Genomic DNA, 18,700 nt, shown 5'->3' with positions numbered 1-18,700 from the left:
AACCACCTCTCTTAGTAGACCGTGTTTAGAGCTAACTTTCCCATACTTAACTCTTTGGCTCTCTAGCTCGCGAGGCTAGACCTCACCAATCTGGGTATAGCACTCGCCTTCCTTCGAAGTTTGACCACTCGCGCTAAGGAGTCATCCGCTTACCAACAAGCTCCTTAGGTGTATGATGAGATGCCATAGTTAGCACGTCATGTAAGACTATAGAGTAACTATGCCTTTCCTCCTTAACTAGGCTACAACGTCTCATAACCCATATTCGCATGGCCTCAACGCCTGGCAACCTGGAGAGGGAAACTTAAAACATAAGTCAAATGGACTAAGTGAGCGACAGGTTTTAAAAAAACTTTTTTGGAAAAAATGCATAAAATCCACAAATAATAATGTCAAGCCACAACAGATAAAGTACGTCTCATCAAACCACAACAGATAAAGTACGTCTCATCAAACCACAACAAATAACACACATTACATCATCCACAATAATTCAAACAAATCACACAGCGAATGCTACAACGCCATTCGCTGGAATCATTTCTCAACAAGCTCAACTCTGAAACCTAGGATTCTCCCCTCGCCTTGACCTAAGATTCTCTCTCACCAATATCACTCAAGATACTTGGGATTTCCACCAACATACCGCCACATTCAATCATTCTCAGAACTGGGAGTTATACTCAACCAACGTCTCATCACCATCTTACTCAAACTCTGTACAGTGAACGCTACAACACCATACGCTGGATTCATTTCACAACAAGCTCAACTCTAAAACTTGAGATTTTCCCTCACCTAGACCTGTGATTCGCTCTCACTAGTATTATGTGAGTTACCTGAGATTCACACCAGCGTCTCGCCACATTCAATCATTCTCAGACATGGAAGTCAGACTCAAGTAGTGTCTCATCACCATCTCAAAACCACAAAGGAGCAATGGCTCACCACATACTCTTAGCACAGATTATCACAGATTAGTAAGGGCGTCTTATAAACACAATCATAGAGGAAAGAATACCTAAAAGATCACGTTTATAGAACATCTTCTTTTTTTCAAAATGAGGATCAAAGTTTAGAAGTTACATTCGAAATCTGATTTTCCATTCACAATTGTTTATAAATCTTGTTTTATCACCCTTAGAAGAATGCTCATATCTATTCATAGAAAGCGTGTAATCATTCACAATCATTTATAAAACAAATCTCATCACTTATAGCAAAAAAACATATAAAACATATTTGATTTTTCACAAAAAAATTAATCAATCATCGAAAACGTTTATAAATAATCATGTTTATTAGTTTCAAACAATGCTTGTAAGATATTGTATCACTCACAAACAAAACATATAATTCATTTTGTCACTCACAGAAGATACTTAGCCTCAACTTTTTCCTTCTTGGCTTTCAGCTTTCTCCTCTTATTCGATGATTGAAGGAGCTGTCCGTTCAGCATTCAAAACCTTTTCCTCTCACTTCTATCAGAAAATCTAGAGTCTTTCGAAACAAACTTCCCCTTTTCTTTTGGCTTTTGGCTCTATTTATAGAGGTCTTTCACCTCCAAGGGTCACTTTCATACTTTACATGTGTCACCTTACTAACAAACCACACTATGCCACCAATCTGAATTCAACCGTCAACGGTGATTTGACTTTTCCTTGAGATGCATATCTTATCTCTTTGGGAAGCTAAACTTTTAATTGTATAACAGTCCTTCTCTTTCCAAAAAGTCACTGTCGTTTCCTTTTCCACAGCGAGTTATCAAGTCGCTTTGAAAAGACATTTACTCCTTCGAATTGATCTCTTGAGCGCATATAATTCTTCTCGCAGCATCGTGCCAAATGCCTCCCTCTTGACGCCTAACACAGTGCCTTCCTCACCAGTTATCCTTATCAAGTTACTTACCTTCACGTGATAAAACATTTGGTTTTTGTCTCTCTTTCTATTGCCCACTCCCTTTTCGCATCATTTCTTTTGGGATGTCTTGATACTTATCTGCAACAACTTTCAACAAGGATCATTCCTCATAGGACTTCCTTTTCTAGATCAGGGCCTTACAATAACATTCAATCTTTCAAAAAAGATAAAACCAGTTCACACGAGATTTCTGGAGAAATTTAATTTGTGGAGTTCAACTTGTATTTATATTGTGTTTGTATTGATTTGATGCGATGTGGTAGAATCTCTAGTATTTGATCTTCTGATTCTCTCTTAGCTGAATGGTCTACACTTGATTTGAGGAAGCAGAGCACGTGTGTTCTAAAAGTTAATTGGAGTATTGGAAGAAAACTTGTATCTCCAAAGGAACTTTAATCTTCTTGAACGGTCGACTTCGAGAGTTAAGGAGTCTTTAGGATCTTGGAAGAATTCTCTATAGACCTTCTGGAGTAAAAAAATCATGTACCCCACAAATAAAGAGAACTCTTCTATTTATAGAGCTCTCCGGTGGGCTTTATGTGCTTGGGTCTAGTTCATCCACGGACCATACCCATGGGCTCAAACACATAGATTTTGATCATATTTAGCATTCAGGCTAAACTAAGCATATTTTTAGGCTCAATTGAACTTTAGTCCAACTAAATAATATTTATTTTGACCAAAATAATCACAATAAGAAATATGGCTTTTGATGTCGATTGAAAAAAATGAAAACAAATCTTTGTGAGACCCATGCCACATGCCACTAGATGTCGATCATAATGTCGCTCGCTCGAGTAGCTGTCGATCAATTTCCTCACGCACCATTTGTGAGACCCATTTCTAATTTGAGTAAGGAAGTAAAATTCAGTTAAAGTATTAAGAAGTTGGCATTTGAATAAATCTGCATCAAGGATTAAGCGATAATATCTTTTATTGTTAAGAATACTTTTTTGCGATTAAGTGGGTAGTTCTCGAAAGAAGTTGTGTGATAAGAAGAGAAAAAGTCTTCGTGTAAGTTAAGAAGTAAAAGTTTTGACAATGCTAGTATTAGACTAGGTGTTTTGGATGGTTTTTGCAAGAAGAACCAAGTGTTTCGTGGAAAAGAAGTCTGCAAGGAAGCTTTAGAGTTTAAGTTCACGATAAGAGTTTTATGCGAGCAAAAGTTGGTTAGTTCACGTGGAAGGTTTTTTATAGTAAAAATATAACCATGTAATAAGGTTATTCGCAAGAAATGTTAAGTGGTTGAGGTTATTCACGGTTTGAGTTAGGCGAAAAGTAAGGTCTGGCAAAGAAAATGTCAAATCTGATTTGACAAAGGTTAACATGTAAGATTAAGAATTTAAGCATGGCTAGTTTGAATATTAAATTTACACGTGTAAAGTTTTAACTAGGAGCTGGCGAACTGAGAATAGTTTATGCATGACTAAGTTAGTTTAAGGGATTTATAAATAAAAGGATTTGGGTAACTAAGGAAGGGATGATGGAATTTTTGTTGAAATGTTGAAGTGTTGTTGGTTTAGCTATGCGAAAAGAGGCTTGCAAGAAGAAGAAGAAGAACCTCTTTAGTAAAGTTTTGTGAGTGCTTTCTCTCAAATGAATTTGTGGTAAAAACTTTTTTATGGTTTCTCTTTACTAGTTTGAAAGAAGAATTCAAATGAGAATGATTCAAAGAGATTTATATGAAAAGTTATGTTTTCAAGCATGATTTATAATGTTAAAGCTTGATTTCATGATTATGATTTCAATACTATAAAATGGTTTTCAAGTCATTAATTGTTTCTTTGAAATAATGCTAATTTTTATGTGCACATAAAGAGTTAAGACCGACATGGGGTGTACGGGCTATGTGTGGTGATAAGAAGTTGGCTTATGCGTTGAAAGGAGTGTATAAAGCTTAGCGACCTGAGCAACAAGGACGAATCTATATGTTCTCAGATGCTGTTAATACAGTAGTCTAAACGCGATGTAATGAGACCGCACATAGAAAACGATTTGAGATCCTTGACGAAAGGAAATGATTTGTTAAGCATAAAGAAAGATTTATGTGAAATGAAATGATTTGTTGGTATGTTTAAAATGATTTGATATTATTTTTTAGAAATGATTATGAAAATGTATTGCGAAAGGTTTTCATAAAATCTCACTGAGTCATTTGACTAATGTTTTCAAAATTAATCTTTCGAGATCAAGCATTTAGGCCAAGTAAAGAAGGAAGTAGAGGGTTTTGCAGCGAGATGAGAAAGCTACAAGGCGTTTAAGAGTGTACTTAAATCTAACTTTTGATTAAGAGTTGTTTTTTTACATTGTTGTACTAAATGTCTGTTATTAATAAAGTGCAAGTTTTAGCTGAATTGATCACATTAAGTTTTTCGTATTAAGAATGTCTTTGAATGTGTTTGGCGTTCGGTACAACTTTTGTGGCATTATATTTTCTCCGGATATTTAAAAATCGTACGATAATTTCAAGGTTGTAATTAAATCACTATCATATTTCCTTTATTGTGGTTTAAGGTATGGCACCCGTCCACCACCATCAAGCATCCTCGAGCTTCATTTGGTTGCGCTACCAAAGTCACATAATGATTCATTTAGGGCATACATGGAACCAATGTAAGTTCAAAATTTTCAAAAAAATTTAAAAGTTTCTTCAATGTTCGAGCTCCCATTAAAAAACACAGTGATTTTAAGAGCACCACAACGAGAGGAAGACCTAAACAAAAATATTTGGGCAAACCAAGATTTCTTTCTTCCACTCTCCTTCTTAATTATCAGGTTCTTTCAATACTCCCTAATCTTATTAGAAACGAACTAGTTCAACTCTCGTTTTTCGGTCTGTTCTTTTGTTTATATTTCAATCATGATGCTGATTTTTTTCTTCCTATTGTTGCCTGAATTATGGTTAATTTAGTGTGGGTTTTACCCTTCTACCAATAGAAAACCAATACCCTTTGGAATTATTAATATGTCTCAACTTGATTATACTTATGTTGAATATTTATGATTTGATGATTCCCTTTTATTTGGCTCTATATTGAATATGGTTTAGGATGATATTAATGGAGTTGTCGAGGGGAGTATGGATAGATTTTATTTTCTTTCTCCCCCTATTTTTTATTTGAAAATTATGTTTTATAGTATTATTCCATGTGCATGTTGTCGAGAATAATGATTGAATACTGGGAGCCTCCACAATTAGCAACTAAGCGGCAGTCTCAGTTCTGCCACCAAAATGCCAAAACAAATTCATGAGATCAAAGGTTTCCTTCTCGCTGCTAGAAGGAAGGATGCTCGTTCTGTGAAAATTAAGAGGAGCAAAGATGTGGTGAAGTTCAAAGTTCGATGCTCCAAATATCTTTATACTTTGTCTTTTCGACTCTTAGAAGGCAGACAAGTTGAAGCAATCCCTTCCACCAGGTTTGAGTGTACAAGATCTGTGAAAGAATGGTTCAAGTTTTCTTGTGATCACAAGGATGAGGACTAGATTTTTAATGGTTTTTTTTCAACTATTTTGCAATCTATATACTGTCTTCATTTTCAGGAATAATGATTGAATACTAAATTTCTTGAAAGTGTTTTTAGGTTGAATTTGATAGAGATGGGGTTGTTAGAGGAAAAAATCACAAAAGCTGTGTTGCAGAGGCCTACATTGTTGGAGACTTCGAGCTTGCTATGTCAAGAGAACAATTTAAAAATCAGTATGTTAAGGGAACAATTTCCTTAAAAGAAGTTTCTGTTTGAGTCATTCTCAAGTATTTTGATATGGAAATTACTTAACTATCTATCATTGAGTGGTATATAATACTATTTGAGAAATATCTACCAATTTTATGTTAAGTTTGGTTATAGGGATTTAAATTTTTTAGTAGTTCCTAAACTTTATTTCATTTTTACTAATTTTTTATTTAAATTTAATTTCTGATTTGGTCGGCCTTTTGCTATGTTAAGAAAACAAAATCAACTCTGCATAGTGTTAAAGGAACTACGAAGGTTGACCTGACTTGAAGAAGCAAATATTGATCTCCTTAACTCTCCTATTAGGATCAAAAGGCGCATAAAGCAATCTTGAAACAGCTGAATCTTCACAGGTTTGTTTGATGAGCTCAATTATGATTGCAGTACACATCAAGATGGATTTGTACTCTCTCATTTTCTTGCACTCGTACTCTATGGCATATGCAGTATAGCTGGTGGTCTCGCTTTAGAGGAGTGGACTGCTAGGGCCAAAATGTATGATTCACTACATGAACCGGTGAATTACTACTCCCCATTGTTTTAAATTCAGGTTTTAGCTTGTCTACTATTTCTTTTAACATTTATCTTCGTATATGCCACTATTAGGTTCGTATTTTCATGGTTGGAAAGTATATGGGCCTTTCAGATTCCTACCTTTTTGTGTTGAAGTTTCAACCAGACAACAAATTAAGGTCTTAATCTTATAAGTCTGAAGTATAAAAAGTACCTGGACCGTGTATAGAGTATAATTCAATATTGTCATTTGTGCATCCATTATTCTAGTACTTTCTAGTGTGATTGAATGTATTATTCAATGTCATTCACATACAGTGGATGCATTGAATGTATTCCATTCTTTAAGTTTAAACTATAAATGACACTTGAACAAGCAACAGCAGGTCACCCTACTACTTTACATGATCTATCAGTAAAAGAACTAATGCCTTCATTGAATCCTAAAAATAATCATCGGCCATACTTAGCTTAAAATATTAGATATATAATTTTTAAGTTGTGAGCATTGATCCAACATTTTCTATTTTGTGCAAGAGAGTGACATTGATATATACTTCATCCATCACAACTTAATTTTCTAAATTTTGAAGTAGTTTCAGTTATAATATTGTGTTCTCTTTTATAGTATTGATTTGGTTGTACATTTGGCTGAATATTTTGTTTTGGGAGACTATGTTTTCTCTTTATGTTTAGTTTTGTGATTGTTGTGTTTATTTCGCACCAATGAGTAGTGATGTTAGATAGTGATTATGTCTTTATGAAGTCTATTATTTAGTAGTGGCTTATTACTTGATGATGATGTTAGATATTGATTATGTCTTTATGAAGTCTATTATTTAGCACTTCGTTTTTATTGTTTTTCTTAATTTTGTTTAATTTAGTTCTAAATCTGATGATTTTGGAGGCAATTTGAATGGAACCCATAACAATAGACAGTCAAATGAAATTTTGCATTATTTGAAATGAATGGTTGGTGTGAGATTGGCCTGTGTTTATTGATTTAATGCTATGTTTATGAAAAAGGTAGAGAATAGGAGAGGTTTTGGTGATCTGGAAGACGATGAGGACGACTTCTTTATCTCCAAAAAGGTATTTCTACCTTATATTCACCTTATTTGCTAGATTTTGTTTTGCGGACAGCTGATTTGCTAGTTTAATCCTCACTAAGTGGATTTATTCATTTCAGAATGAAGCTTAAAGCAATATTCATTTTCACATTGTTATTCAATATATTGCATACTTGGTTGACAGCAGGTCTATGGGAAGGAACAAGTTCTAAAGTTCAAACTGATGCTGATATTCTTCAGGTACCACTTTTCTGTTTTCACAAATTTGTTGTTTTTAATGATTCTAAGACAGTGACACTCATCCCTTTATCTCATTAACGATGACTTTTGATTGTTTTGAAGAAAAAATTTATAACTATTTAGATAACTTCTCATCTGGGTCCCTTTGGATTTTCAGTTTTTTTAAATTGCATCTATATGTATACATTTGTTATCAATTTCAATATATTTCATAATAGGGTAGATGATGCATGTTGTTTCTATTTGAGTCTAAATATATGAGTATGATACGCTTATTTTTGGGAATCGGATTTAAGATCGTTTAAGTAATTTGAAGCTATTCTTAACAATTTGGAAAGCATTAGCTAGATACTTTAACTTGAAAAATGGACATTAAAATGAGTTGGGAGGACTTAAGGTTGGTTATTGAATTTATTTGAAAATTTTAATTGAATTGATAATGATGCTTAAACTCTAACATGATGCTCTTTAGGGGTTAATTAAGATTTATGGAAATTGTGGTTAAATAATGAGTTATTTATGCATTCTTTGGATTGGATAATTTTCAAGAGAATGACCATGAGTTGATAATGCACCATGATGTGAAGCCAAGGGATCGTGTAGAGAGCTACGATTGCTGTTCTCTTCTATGAAAACAATTAAGATCTTTGTAATATTTGTAATATTCGTACACCCAATAAAAGGTAGTTTACCTACAAAAAGAATAAACATTAAGATCTTTAGGTACCAATAAGCCTAACATCAATACATTGGAACCAAGATTTTTCTACCAACCATACAAAAAGTCCTATATCAATCCATTGCTCCATTGTTGGCTTCACTGTCGAATAGATTCTTCCAAACCTAGTAAGAAAACAAAATCTCATTTTAAAGTAATTAATACATAGAAGAGAACAGCAATCATAGCTTCAACTATAACATTTCCAATCAAGTTTGAAAAAATTTACAAGTACATCAAAAACAATAGTGAGATTATAAAAGAATAACTAGAGTGTCAAAACATGTAAGTATATAAGCAGTAAGTTACAAATTCTGCAAAAAAAAACATGTATATACAATCAAGAGGGCTGAAAACAATAATGTAAACTCTCCACCCTCCCCCCGCCATAACTAAAAAACCAAATCTATATTTAAAAAAAATGAAGAAACCAATAGGTATGGAAGCATGGTAAAGTTGAAAATGCATAAAATAAATGCATAAAATAAAAATGAAGTTACAAATATATTGAAGGCTGAAAATTGACCCATGTAAACTGTCCAATTGGATATGAAGCAACAAAATATATTCATATTCTAAAATTACAAATAACGCTCTCCTAACTGAAACATAAGTATATCCTCTAAATGAAATATAACTTAATTTGCAAACTCGGCATGAAACAAGATGCACAATTCTTCATGAAAAATATGAACTTACAGAAAATGAAAAATGAAAAACGAAGTAGATTCAAATTATAAAATTACAAATAACGTACCAAGGTAGAATCCCAAACAATTGTGCATTACGAGATCGACAAACTTGTGGGTGATTGAGAAGGGATCGAATTGCAGCCCTAAGAAAAAAAAGAAATGCACACACATTCATATTTGTCTAAGTTTAATTCTCAATCGGGAACATATATATAAATGTGAGACGAGAACTATGAACTTACCTCTGTGCTCCTTTAGTTTGTTAAAAAATATGGTTTAAACATTTACATATGTATCTTTCATGTTCAATAAAATTATATCCACCAAAAAAGATCGACAAAATACTTCAAAAAAGTTTGCAAAAAAATCTAACGCTAAGCACGATATACATGCTTAAATAGAAACTCTGCCCATTCATATCTAACTTCATCGATGAGAGAGTATGATTCAAAATAAATGACATGATGATATTTTTAAAATTGGTGTACTTACGATACCTACAATATAAGTACTCCTTGACAAGATTATGTCACACATGAACCACATGACATAGTCCCCGCATTCTACTACCCTGATTATTTGGGACATTGTGGATGCACATACAACAATATACATGTATATTAAAAGTAATAACAAATTTACAATTATCCCAACTAACAAATTCACATACATTATTCACGACCTTCTAGTTTGGTTTTTTTTTGTTCGATATATTGAATGACCTACAAAATAATATAGAATTGTTATGTACTTAAAGTTGTTGCATACAGAAAAATAAATTAATGATATAAGTATGCCATACATTACAAGTATTTCAGACATGTCTTTTTCAATCCGGTTCTTCAAAGGGTCAATAAAAAACGCAGCACCCTTTGTGTGATTTACAACGATCAAACTTCAGTGATTGCTAAGAATACATTTCAAATAGTATGAATTCACATTGAACTAGTGGTTTCAAACATGAATGACAATGAAAAGATCATGATCATGCACTTACCCGGAGTTGTAAGAAAATAGTACTAGTTGGTCATACTTCGCTCCAAGCAATCGAGCATTCAATAACTGTGCGCGCAATTCTTTGTAGCTCGAAAAACTTACAGTTCTGGCATCCAAGAACTTATATAAGTTCAAACTTTTGCCTTCATCTATAATTATGTAAAGGTACCTACAAGTGCAATGACAAGCAAATGCAATAAAATGGAATTACAATAAGTGGAAATGCAAAAAATATGTATGCTTCTTTTACTAAATAATAAAGAGTACTACTAACAAATCTTACATCATGTATGTATCGAGACATGCAGTACATGTTGGCTGCATCGAGGAGAAATCTCTCGACGACTCAATCATTACGTAACATTTCCTTCTCACACGAAAGACCTCAACGAGCGTGGTTATTTGAATAGGCGACCCCATATGCTCAACTAATTTTACCAAACACCGAAGGGCCACTGGAACACGCTCATATGTTGCGCTCGAGAATGTGGGCGGATTCTTACTCAAACTCGCAGTCTCCTTGTAACACAAAGATTACAACTAGTGTTAGCATTAATTGATGCATAGAATAGCAACGCAAGAAGACAATTACCTTCTCATTCTTGGTGATGACAAGATGTTGTGGCCACATTAAGTGTGAACCCACTTTCTGTGACATTTTGGTGAGTTCTTTCTTCCTCGGGATGGGAATTGCACATTCACCATTAAGACAACATCAACTGACACCTTCATGTTGTCACTGTCACCTTTTGAATCAAATATTGTTCCACGGGCAATGATATTATCTTGCGTTTCAAATGTCAACATACACAGGATTCCAACCTATGTAGAAGTATTTGTTAAATATGTGTGTGTACACGTAGATATAGTAAATAATCACACAACACTTTAGAATCATGAACTGTGATCAAAACTAACCTTCATTTGATTTGATCTCAACATTCTCTTCTTCTCCTTCCACGTTAACCATTAGTAAAGAAAATGTCTTGTCAGAACAGTATGCAAACAAAACATCTAACTTAAGGGTTCGTAAAAAATAAACATCCATTTCTTTCTTGACTTCGGTCACCTCATCAACGACTTTCTCTGGTTCTAAATTAGTGGCTACATCTTCAACCTCATTATCTAAATCCCCTTTCATTGATGGTGTTCCTCTTAAATACATACTACATTGTTCTTCTTCGGCTCCTATGCTACACTCACCTTTTTTTTTCATTTTAGTAGCTCTGCTTCTAACTCGTTAATTCTTTTTGCCATTTCATCTCGTTCTTCATACATTGTCTTCTCCTCATTACTTTGTTTCAATTTTGAAATGTCGGGATTTGGAAATACTTTTTCTTGGTGACGTACTTCTCCACTCCTCGAACTATTCCTAGTCAATCTTTTCATCCCTCACTACTGACACGTGTTATCTCCTTCATTCCCGTAGGGCCACGTTTTCTCTTGTGGCTACTGCTTTCCCCTCTTTCATGGGGTGTAGCAAGCTGGTCGCATACCGCATCATCATTCCCTAAATGAACCATTACTACAAATGTGGTTTCAAACATAACACACGAGACTATTAGTAACAATACGTATGTAATTATAAGAAAGAAAGAGAATACTAGTTTGATAACTACAACGGGACTTTGATAGTGAAATGTGAATCAGTTGTTGGTTCTAAAATAAATAAAGAAATTGTTCTTCTACACACTTACTTACACAAAGTTCATAACAACTATGATAGAACACATAACACTTTCAATATAGCAGATCTAATACATTATAGTGTCTAATTTTGAAAAAAAATAAACTTATGAGCATGAAATTAAAACTTGATAACGGTAGATTATAGTCGTATATGAAAATGACATTGTTCTACACAAAAAAAAAAAACGACAATCATTAACTATATGTAATGAACATTGAACACAACCAAATAACTGAATGTATGTCTCTTACTATACATACTTCTGAAAGTCAACTAGTAACCCATGTGCCTTCATGTTCAGGTCTAGCGTATATTTCCCCACTTTCATCAATATTACATGTTGTACATTTCGAGACTAGGGGATAGTGCGGCAACATGTCTTATATGTCATCATTAAAACATTTGTAAGGAAAGTCCTTCTCAGGTGGTATGACAACAATCGACCATCTTGCATCAACAGGATCTGTAACATAGAATACTTGTCGACCGTATGTGGCAATAACGAACGAATCTGAAGTGTGTCCAATTCAGTTGAGGTCAACCAACGTGTAATTAAGATCGTTCATTCGAACACCTCCATTATTTTCAACCCAATTGCATTTGAAAGAACAACCTTAAACGTATTGTAACTGACTTCCCAAATCTCTTGAATCGTCCTATAGAAAGACATGTCACAAAATGACCGAATTTTTGTCCTTCGCACTAGACACTTGCATTGTTGTTGCAACTAACATAATTCCACTGTTTTGAACAGTTCGGTGGTCATCACAGAACTTTGTGTGGTAACAAAATCCATTAATCATGTACCCCTCATACGTCGTTAAAGTAGAGTGGGGGTCCATGTGCAAGCCAAAGTGTGGTGTTCGAGACAACCTTTTCTTCATGTAATTCACCCATCACCTATTGAAGAGAAAAGTCATTTGTTATAACTAGTAGCCAATAATAAGAAAACAAAATGCAGGGTTGATAGTTCAATAACCTAATCTTGTATCAATGCACCGAATGATCGATTATGTTCAACTTGTAGCCATTCTTCATTTTTGGTTCTTCGATTTTTCATTTTTAACTACTTCAAATGTTGTTTACAAAATGTGTCATATATTAAAATCGTTCATTGTGAAGGGTAAATAAATGGGGGTGTATAATCATAGCAATGCTTCCTCTATGTATGGGTGTACTTCTTCAGTGTTCTGTAAAATGTGAAGATGTGCTTGCTTCAGTTGTTGTATGTCAAGCCGAACGTATGTTCCTGCTAGCAGTGGTCCATCGCTTTGTTTGTCTTCCCTTGAATTGAGTGACCCAAGCCCAATAGGACCTAATCTAGAAAGAAGATCCCAACAAAATTCAACAACCTCCTCACATATTTTTGCTTCTGCAATGCATCCTTTCGATTGAGTTTTATTACGAACATAACTTTTCAAAACTTTCATGCATCGTTCAAATGGGTACATCCACTACAAATGTATATGTCCACAAAGCTTTGCTTCTCCCACACGATGAACGACAAGATGAACCATAATTGTGAAAAACGAGGGTGGAAAATACTTCTCAAGATTGCATAAAGTCATAACTATATCTTCTTGCAATGCATCAAGCTCTAAGATAGAAAAACTTTTCGCACAAATTGCATTGAAGAAAAAGCACATTCTACTGATAGTGTACCTCATATTCTTCGGTAGGATTGAGCATATTGCAATTGGAACCAGTTGTTGCATTAAAACATGACAATCATGCGATCTAAGACCGATCAGTTTTAATTCATCCAAAGAGACACGACATCTAATATTTGACGAATACCCTTCAGGAACTTTAATTTTAGACAAAAGCTTACAAAATCGATACTTTTCTTCTCTTGACAATGTATAGCATGTCGCAGGTATGTAAGTTCTATTATCTGTAAACATTGGTGCTAATTCTGGTCTAGTTTTCATTTAAACTAAATCAAGTCTAGTATTCATCCTATCTTTACTTTTTCATGGTATATCAAGCAAGGTGCCTACTATGTTCATGCATACATTCTTTTCAATATGCATTACGTCTAGACAGTGTCGTACATGCAAGTGTTTCCAATATGGTAGTTCAAAAAATTATGATCTTATTTTTCAATAGTCATTAACACCTTCATTAGACAATGTCTTCCCACACTTCTTCTCACATGAAAATATCATGTCTTTCCCGTTTGAAGTATATGGCCTCCCCCGACAAGGGTTGTGGAGGACTTTCATGCTCTTGTTTACCATAAAAAAAAAAAAAAAATTGTATTCTATATGGATAATGTCTTGGCAAATACTTCATGTGTCCTATATAAGAATTTTTTTCTCCATGTTGTAGTCTTATTGAAGTAGTCTTCTCTCCACAAGTTGGACAAACCTTATATCATTTGACGCTACAACCGCAAATTACCATATGCTGGAAAATCATTGATAGTCCATTATAAGACAGTCCGTAATGTGAAATATTCTTCTTTCTATGCATCGAGACATCGAACTCCATCTTCCCACAACATTTTTAGGTCATCAATTAATTGTGATATGTACGTATTAATATCATATCCCGGTTGCTTTGGACTTGATATTATCATTGTCAACATTAAATACTTTCTTCTCATACACAACCATGGTGGAAGGTTATATATTGTAGTAATAACGGGCCAACAACTGTAGGTCGTTAATAGATCTCCAAATAGGTTAATTCCATTAGTGGACAAATTCAAACAGAGATATCTTGGTTCTAACCCAAAGGTTGGCCACATTTGATCAATCAACCTCCATGATGGAGTGTCAGTTGAATGTCTCAAAATACCATCAACTTTTTTACCAATTGAATACCAACGCAAGTTCTTAGTATTCTCAAATCTCTTGGACATTCTTATAAATCTTGAAACTATTGGGAAGTACCACATCTGCTTGGCAGCCACTCCATATTTTTCATTTTTTAAAGTTCTTAACGATCTTCCACCTTGACAAACCACACTTAGAGCACTTTGTCATGTTTTCATACTCTTTTATGTATAAACAACAATCTTAGGACATGCATCTATTTTTTTGTAACTCGGTCCTAAGGCACCTAGTGTTTTCTTCGCTTCATATAAGAAACTTGGAATTTCGTTGTTTTCAAGTAAAAGACCGCTTATTATGAACAATAATTCAGAGAAGCTAGTGTTACTCTAACCATACCTAATCTTTAAGTTGTACAATCTCACAAGCGCTGACAACTTGGTGAATTTATTACATCCTGGGTATAAGGGTTTCTTTGCATCATCGAACATAGTATCAAAGGTATTGGACGTATTAGATTGTCTATGAACGGTTTGAACCATATTAAATGCAATAAATAAATCCTCGTTTTCATCATTTTCATCCACTGTATTTTTCATTATGCTAGTAACATTCTCTGAGTTCAAATCTTCACCATGCCATAACTGTACCTTGTAACTTTTATCAATTTCATTGGCATACAAATGATAACGAACTATTGAAACATCCTTAAGTAAACGATTCTCGCAATTCAAACATTGACATCTAATTGAATTAGAACCTTTGGCATGACTCAGACCAAATTAAATGAACTTTTCAACTCCTAAATCATATTCTCTATACATTCTGTTTTCTGTCATCCATGACTTGTCCATTGTGTAGCTGTATAAAAATTAAATCTTCTAAATTGGCCTCTAAACAAACCTAGTTACAAAATAGATGGTCTTACAACTTAAGGAAATCAATCAGTAACTACATCCTACAATACACAAATTTCATAAACAAACACTACCAACTTGGGAATTTATTAACCTTTTGCTTTAGTAAAGTTTCAAAAAACTTGGAAAAAAGAAATGCTTAAAAGATGAATGTATGTGTCTATTTAGCATGGAACAAGTGTTTGATACACATCTAACAAATATTTGACCCATATTAACTTTTGAAGTCTTACACCTGTCTAAAGTCTCTATTGTGTCATACAAGTATTTGATGTGTTTGTAACAAGTGTTGGAGTGGCCAAGTAACGAATATGCATGAAACATGGACACATAAGCAAAATGCAGGTGCATGCCCTTCTTAGACAATGACACAAAAACATTGTAACTAGGAAGATATAGATTCATATGTAAAAGCACACCTCCACTTCCTCATAATCTTCGTTTCTTTTGGAAATGAATGTGGCTGCAGCACATACAACTTTTTTACGAAAAAATTATTAGCCTAAACTTTAGTGTTATTATACTACGTTCAACTACAACTTTATTAGCCTAAACACATCATGAAAAACAATGAATTGGCTAAAATCTAATTCAACCTCAATAAAAGATGTTTGCTTCAACCTCTAGAACATGTTGGATCATAACTTTAGGTTACCATGCGCAGCACAAATGACAAGAAGTTCAATTCTACAATCTGACTTCTTTCTAAATAAACCATAATACAGCAACAAGTACAGACCAAATGTAGCTGTGGTCATGGTCAACAATTATGCATGAAGAAAAACAACTCACCCATTGCTTATGATGTATAAAAGGACCACTACCAGTATAAATTTGTTGCAGGCATCATGAATCATATGGTGCAGAAACTTTACCAGGCGTTGAATATAATCAAAGGCAAAAGATAAATGAAGAACGTGTCTTTGCTAAAGAGCAATAGATGCAAACTTTTCCCACCACTGACTTGTAAAATGATCATGACCCCAATAAACAAACCCTGAAACAAAAAGGTGAAACAATAATTTAAAACTACTCAAACATAATAGGATGAGTATGGGCATCCAAAAACTACAAAACTATTGAAGGATGAGCTCTCTGTCTTACCAAAAGTTCATCATTTCATGAAAGAATAAGACAAATAATACTTAGACCACTCTCACGGTGAAAAATATACATTTTGAACTAAGTGCTTTGAGGTTTGAAGATAGCTTTTGAATATGGGTAAAAAAAAACTATTTTGACAATTCAAACACTTCCTTTTTAACAACAATGTATGCAAAACAAAGTACAAAGTTATGGGTGTAACCTGCACATAAGTCCTCCAACAGTTACCAACAGTAAAATGTGAAGATTCCAAGTCATTATTTCTCATTTAACTTGGAAAATACCAAAACATGTAACTTTGATTTGAAAAGGTGCAAAAAATTATGATTCCAAGTCCTCCAAAAGTTAGCAACATTAAGATGCCAAGAATTCTACGGTGAGTATAGTTATTAAACCTCTGCTCCCTCAATCAAATTAAAAAGGTGCAAAAAAGATATCAAGATTGTAATGAAATACTTACTGATGTCAATGCATAAGAAAAAAATCAAGCAAATGATATTCATTGTCCTTATATAATTTCTTGGAAGATTTGCGAACCTAAAAAATCTTTGCATAATTATAATAACGTAAAAAGAACATAACAAGAAAAGACAAGTAGAAGCATTATAGTCTCAGCTCAGCCATTTCAACAATGTGAAGTAATAGTAGTTCATTTCACCTACTCCAACATAACCTAAGTCCGTCATTGAAAATCACAATACTATTAAAATGTTGTAAAAGAGGGAGTTAGAAGCTAAAAACACAAATTTCAGTATGTTCAATAAAGTTGCACTATCAGAAGGAGAAAACTACATTGTATTAGAAATTTGAGGTTGAGGAAACAACAAATTTCAGGAAACGATGCCGACGGATGAAAAATACAAACCCTGACCTGAAAAATACAAATTCGATGACAGACGGTGTTGGGAGATGGTCGACCGCATTTGGAGTGGTTGAGGGTGTTTGGAGATGGTCGGACACATTAGAAGATGGTCGACGATAGTCGATGACAACGACATTCGGATAAGGTCGGTTGCGTTTGGAGTCAGAGATGGTTAGCCGCATTCGAAGATGGTCGGCCGTGATCGACGTTGGAAGATGTTCGATGGTCCGCGCAGGCGTTTTTGAAGAGGATAAGATGTTAGAAGATTGAGAGGGAGTGTTGTTATAATGTCAAAGACATACGGGCCTAATGCCTCTGTGCCCCAACTACGCTGCTGCACAACACTTGAGGTTGGGGGCAAAGTCATGAATTGGGCACCGATGCTACAACACTTCTATATATGATCATTTTGCTAATTCAGGTCAATCTCTCTATTTTCACCTTCCTATCCTTAACTTCTTTGTATTTTTCATTTATTTAAACATTGGAACTTCGTCTTAGCACTTTATGAGTAGCTAAGGTAAGTCTAAGTGATTTCTAACTTAGGGATAGGATTGAACTGATCGTGTACATTGGTTGAGACTTGTTTACTTTGAATTCATGTTGGACTTTACTAATTCTTCTATGTTTTACTTGAGATAATAGCATCTTTGTGCATAAATCTCAATTAGGGCTTGAATTTATGGCTTGCTTTGTGAGTTAATTCCAAACTGTCTACGACAATTTATTTTGTCATAAAACATTCACCCAAGCATCTAATCAATTGGTAATTAAGCTTTCCAAATTACTAGTTGTCTTGGTTTGTTTTCTAGATTTAATCTGTGTTGAATTGATTAGGTCGCTATTAGAATCATTTAATGTGATGTATGTGTAAACACACCAAAAAAAGCAAAAAGGTAATGTATATTTGAACTTTTCTATATATTCGACATATGCTTAAGGTCTCAATGAAAAGGTAATTAATTTCAACCATAAGTATGGAAGAAAATATGAATTCTAAAATGAAAAACAAAACATCAATCCAACACACGAATATCAACCAATTTAATAAAAAAACAAAAACAAAGTTGAAATTCAGAAAATGAATTTAACAAGAGAAGAATTAAAAAAAATTTAAAATTATCCATGAGAAAAAGAGTAATTAACAATATTTAATAAAAAACAAAAAGTAAAATGTTGATGTAAGTAATAGTAAATTGAGAAATTATATATATATAGATATATATTTTAGAATATCACGAAATTAAAAGATGGGAAGAGAAAAAAAAATGTTCCAAAATGGTCGCAAAAATTTAGTTATAGAATGTTGGATCAAATCACCTCAAATCACCTATTTTTAAAAATAGTTTTGCACCCACCCTATTTTTTATATATGTTTCAAATTTTACATTAATTTTAAAAAAGATCATAGAATGTTGCTAAATCTTTCACTAATAATATGATAAAAAAGAAAGGGTCTTTCGTTA

At 33.7% G+C, this 18,700-nt stretch overlaps 1 protein-coding gene, 1 long non-coding RNA gene and 1 pseudogene across 2 annotated transcripts; 1 reads left to right on the top strand and 2 right to left on the bottom strand.

Moving 5' to 3' along the window:
- Nucleotides 1–4,406: 4,406 nt before the first annotated feature.
- LOC116404968 lies at nt 4,407–7,620 on the top strand (annotated as a pseudogene).
- A 407-nt stretch (nt 7,621–8,027) lies between these two features.
- LOC116404967 lies at nt 8,028–12,382 on the bottom strand. The gene is made up of 6 exons (XM_031888417.1): nt 10,803–12,382; nt 10,477–10,706; nt 10,168–10,403; nt 9,886–10,053; nt 8,954–9,031; nt 8,028–8,321 (listed from the first exon to the last, which is right to left on the bottom strand). The coding sequence occupies exons 2-6, from the start codon at nt 10,540–10,542 to the stop codon at nt 8,198–8,200; spliced, it is 672 nt and encodes a 223-aa protein (XP_031744277.1). The 5' UTR covers nt 10,543–10,706; nt 10,803–12,382; the 3' UTR covers nt 8,028–8,197.
- Nucleotides 12,383–15,831: 3,449 nt separating this feature from the next.
- LOC116404969 lies at nt 15,832–17,383 on the bottom strand. Its single transcript, XR_004217987.1, has 2 exons — nt 17,244–17,383; nt 15,832–16,265 (listed from the first exon to the last, which is right to left on the bottom strand). It is a non-coding gene; the product is annotated as an uncharacterized LOC116404969 (long non-coding RNA).
- Between the last annotated feature and the right edge of the window lie 1,317 nt (nt 17,384–18,700).

The sequence above is a fragment of the Cucumis sativus genome, chromosome 7 (assembly GCF_000004075.3).
Source record: "Cucumis sativus cultivar 9930 chromosome 7, Cucumber_9930_V3, whole genome shotgun sequence".
Taxonomy (NCBI): domain Eukaryota; kingdom Viridiplantae; phylum Streptophyta; class Magnoliopsida; order Cucurbitales; family Cucurbitaceae; genus Cucumis; species Cucumis sativus.
This window is presented reverse-complemented; position numbering and strand designations above follow the sequence as displayed.

Excerpts from the sequence above, each read along its gene's own strand:
- LOC116404967 (XM_031888417.1), bottom strand. The coding sequence starts at position 10,542 with ATGTCACAGAAAGTGGGTTCACACTTAATGTGGCCACAACATCTTGTC. Across the intron at positions 10,054-10,167 it reads TGTCTCGATACATACATGAT|GTACCTTTACATAATTATAG; the intron begins GTAAGATTTGTT and ends TTGCACTTGTAG. Across the intron at positions 8,322-8,953 it reads TTGTTTGGGATTCTACCTTG|GTTTGGAAGAATCTATTCGA; the intron begins GTACGTTATTTG and ends TTTTCTTACTAG.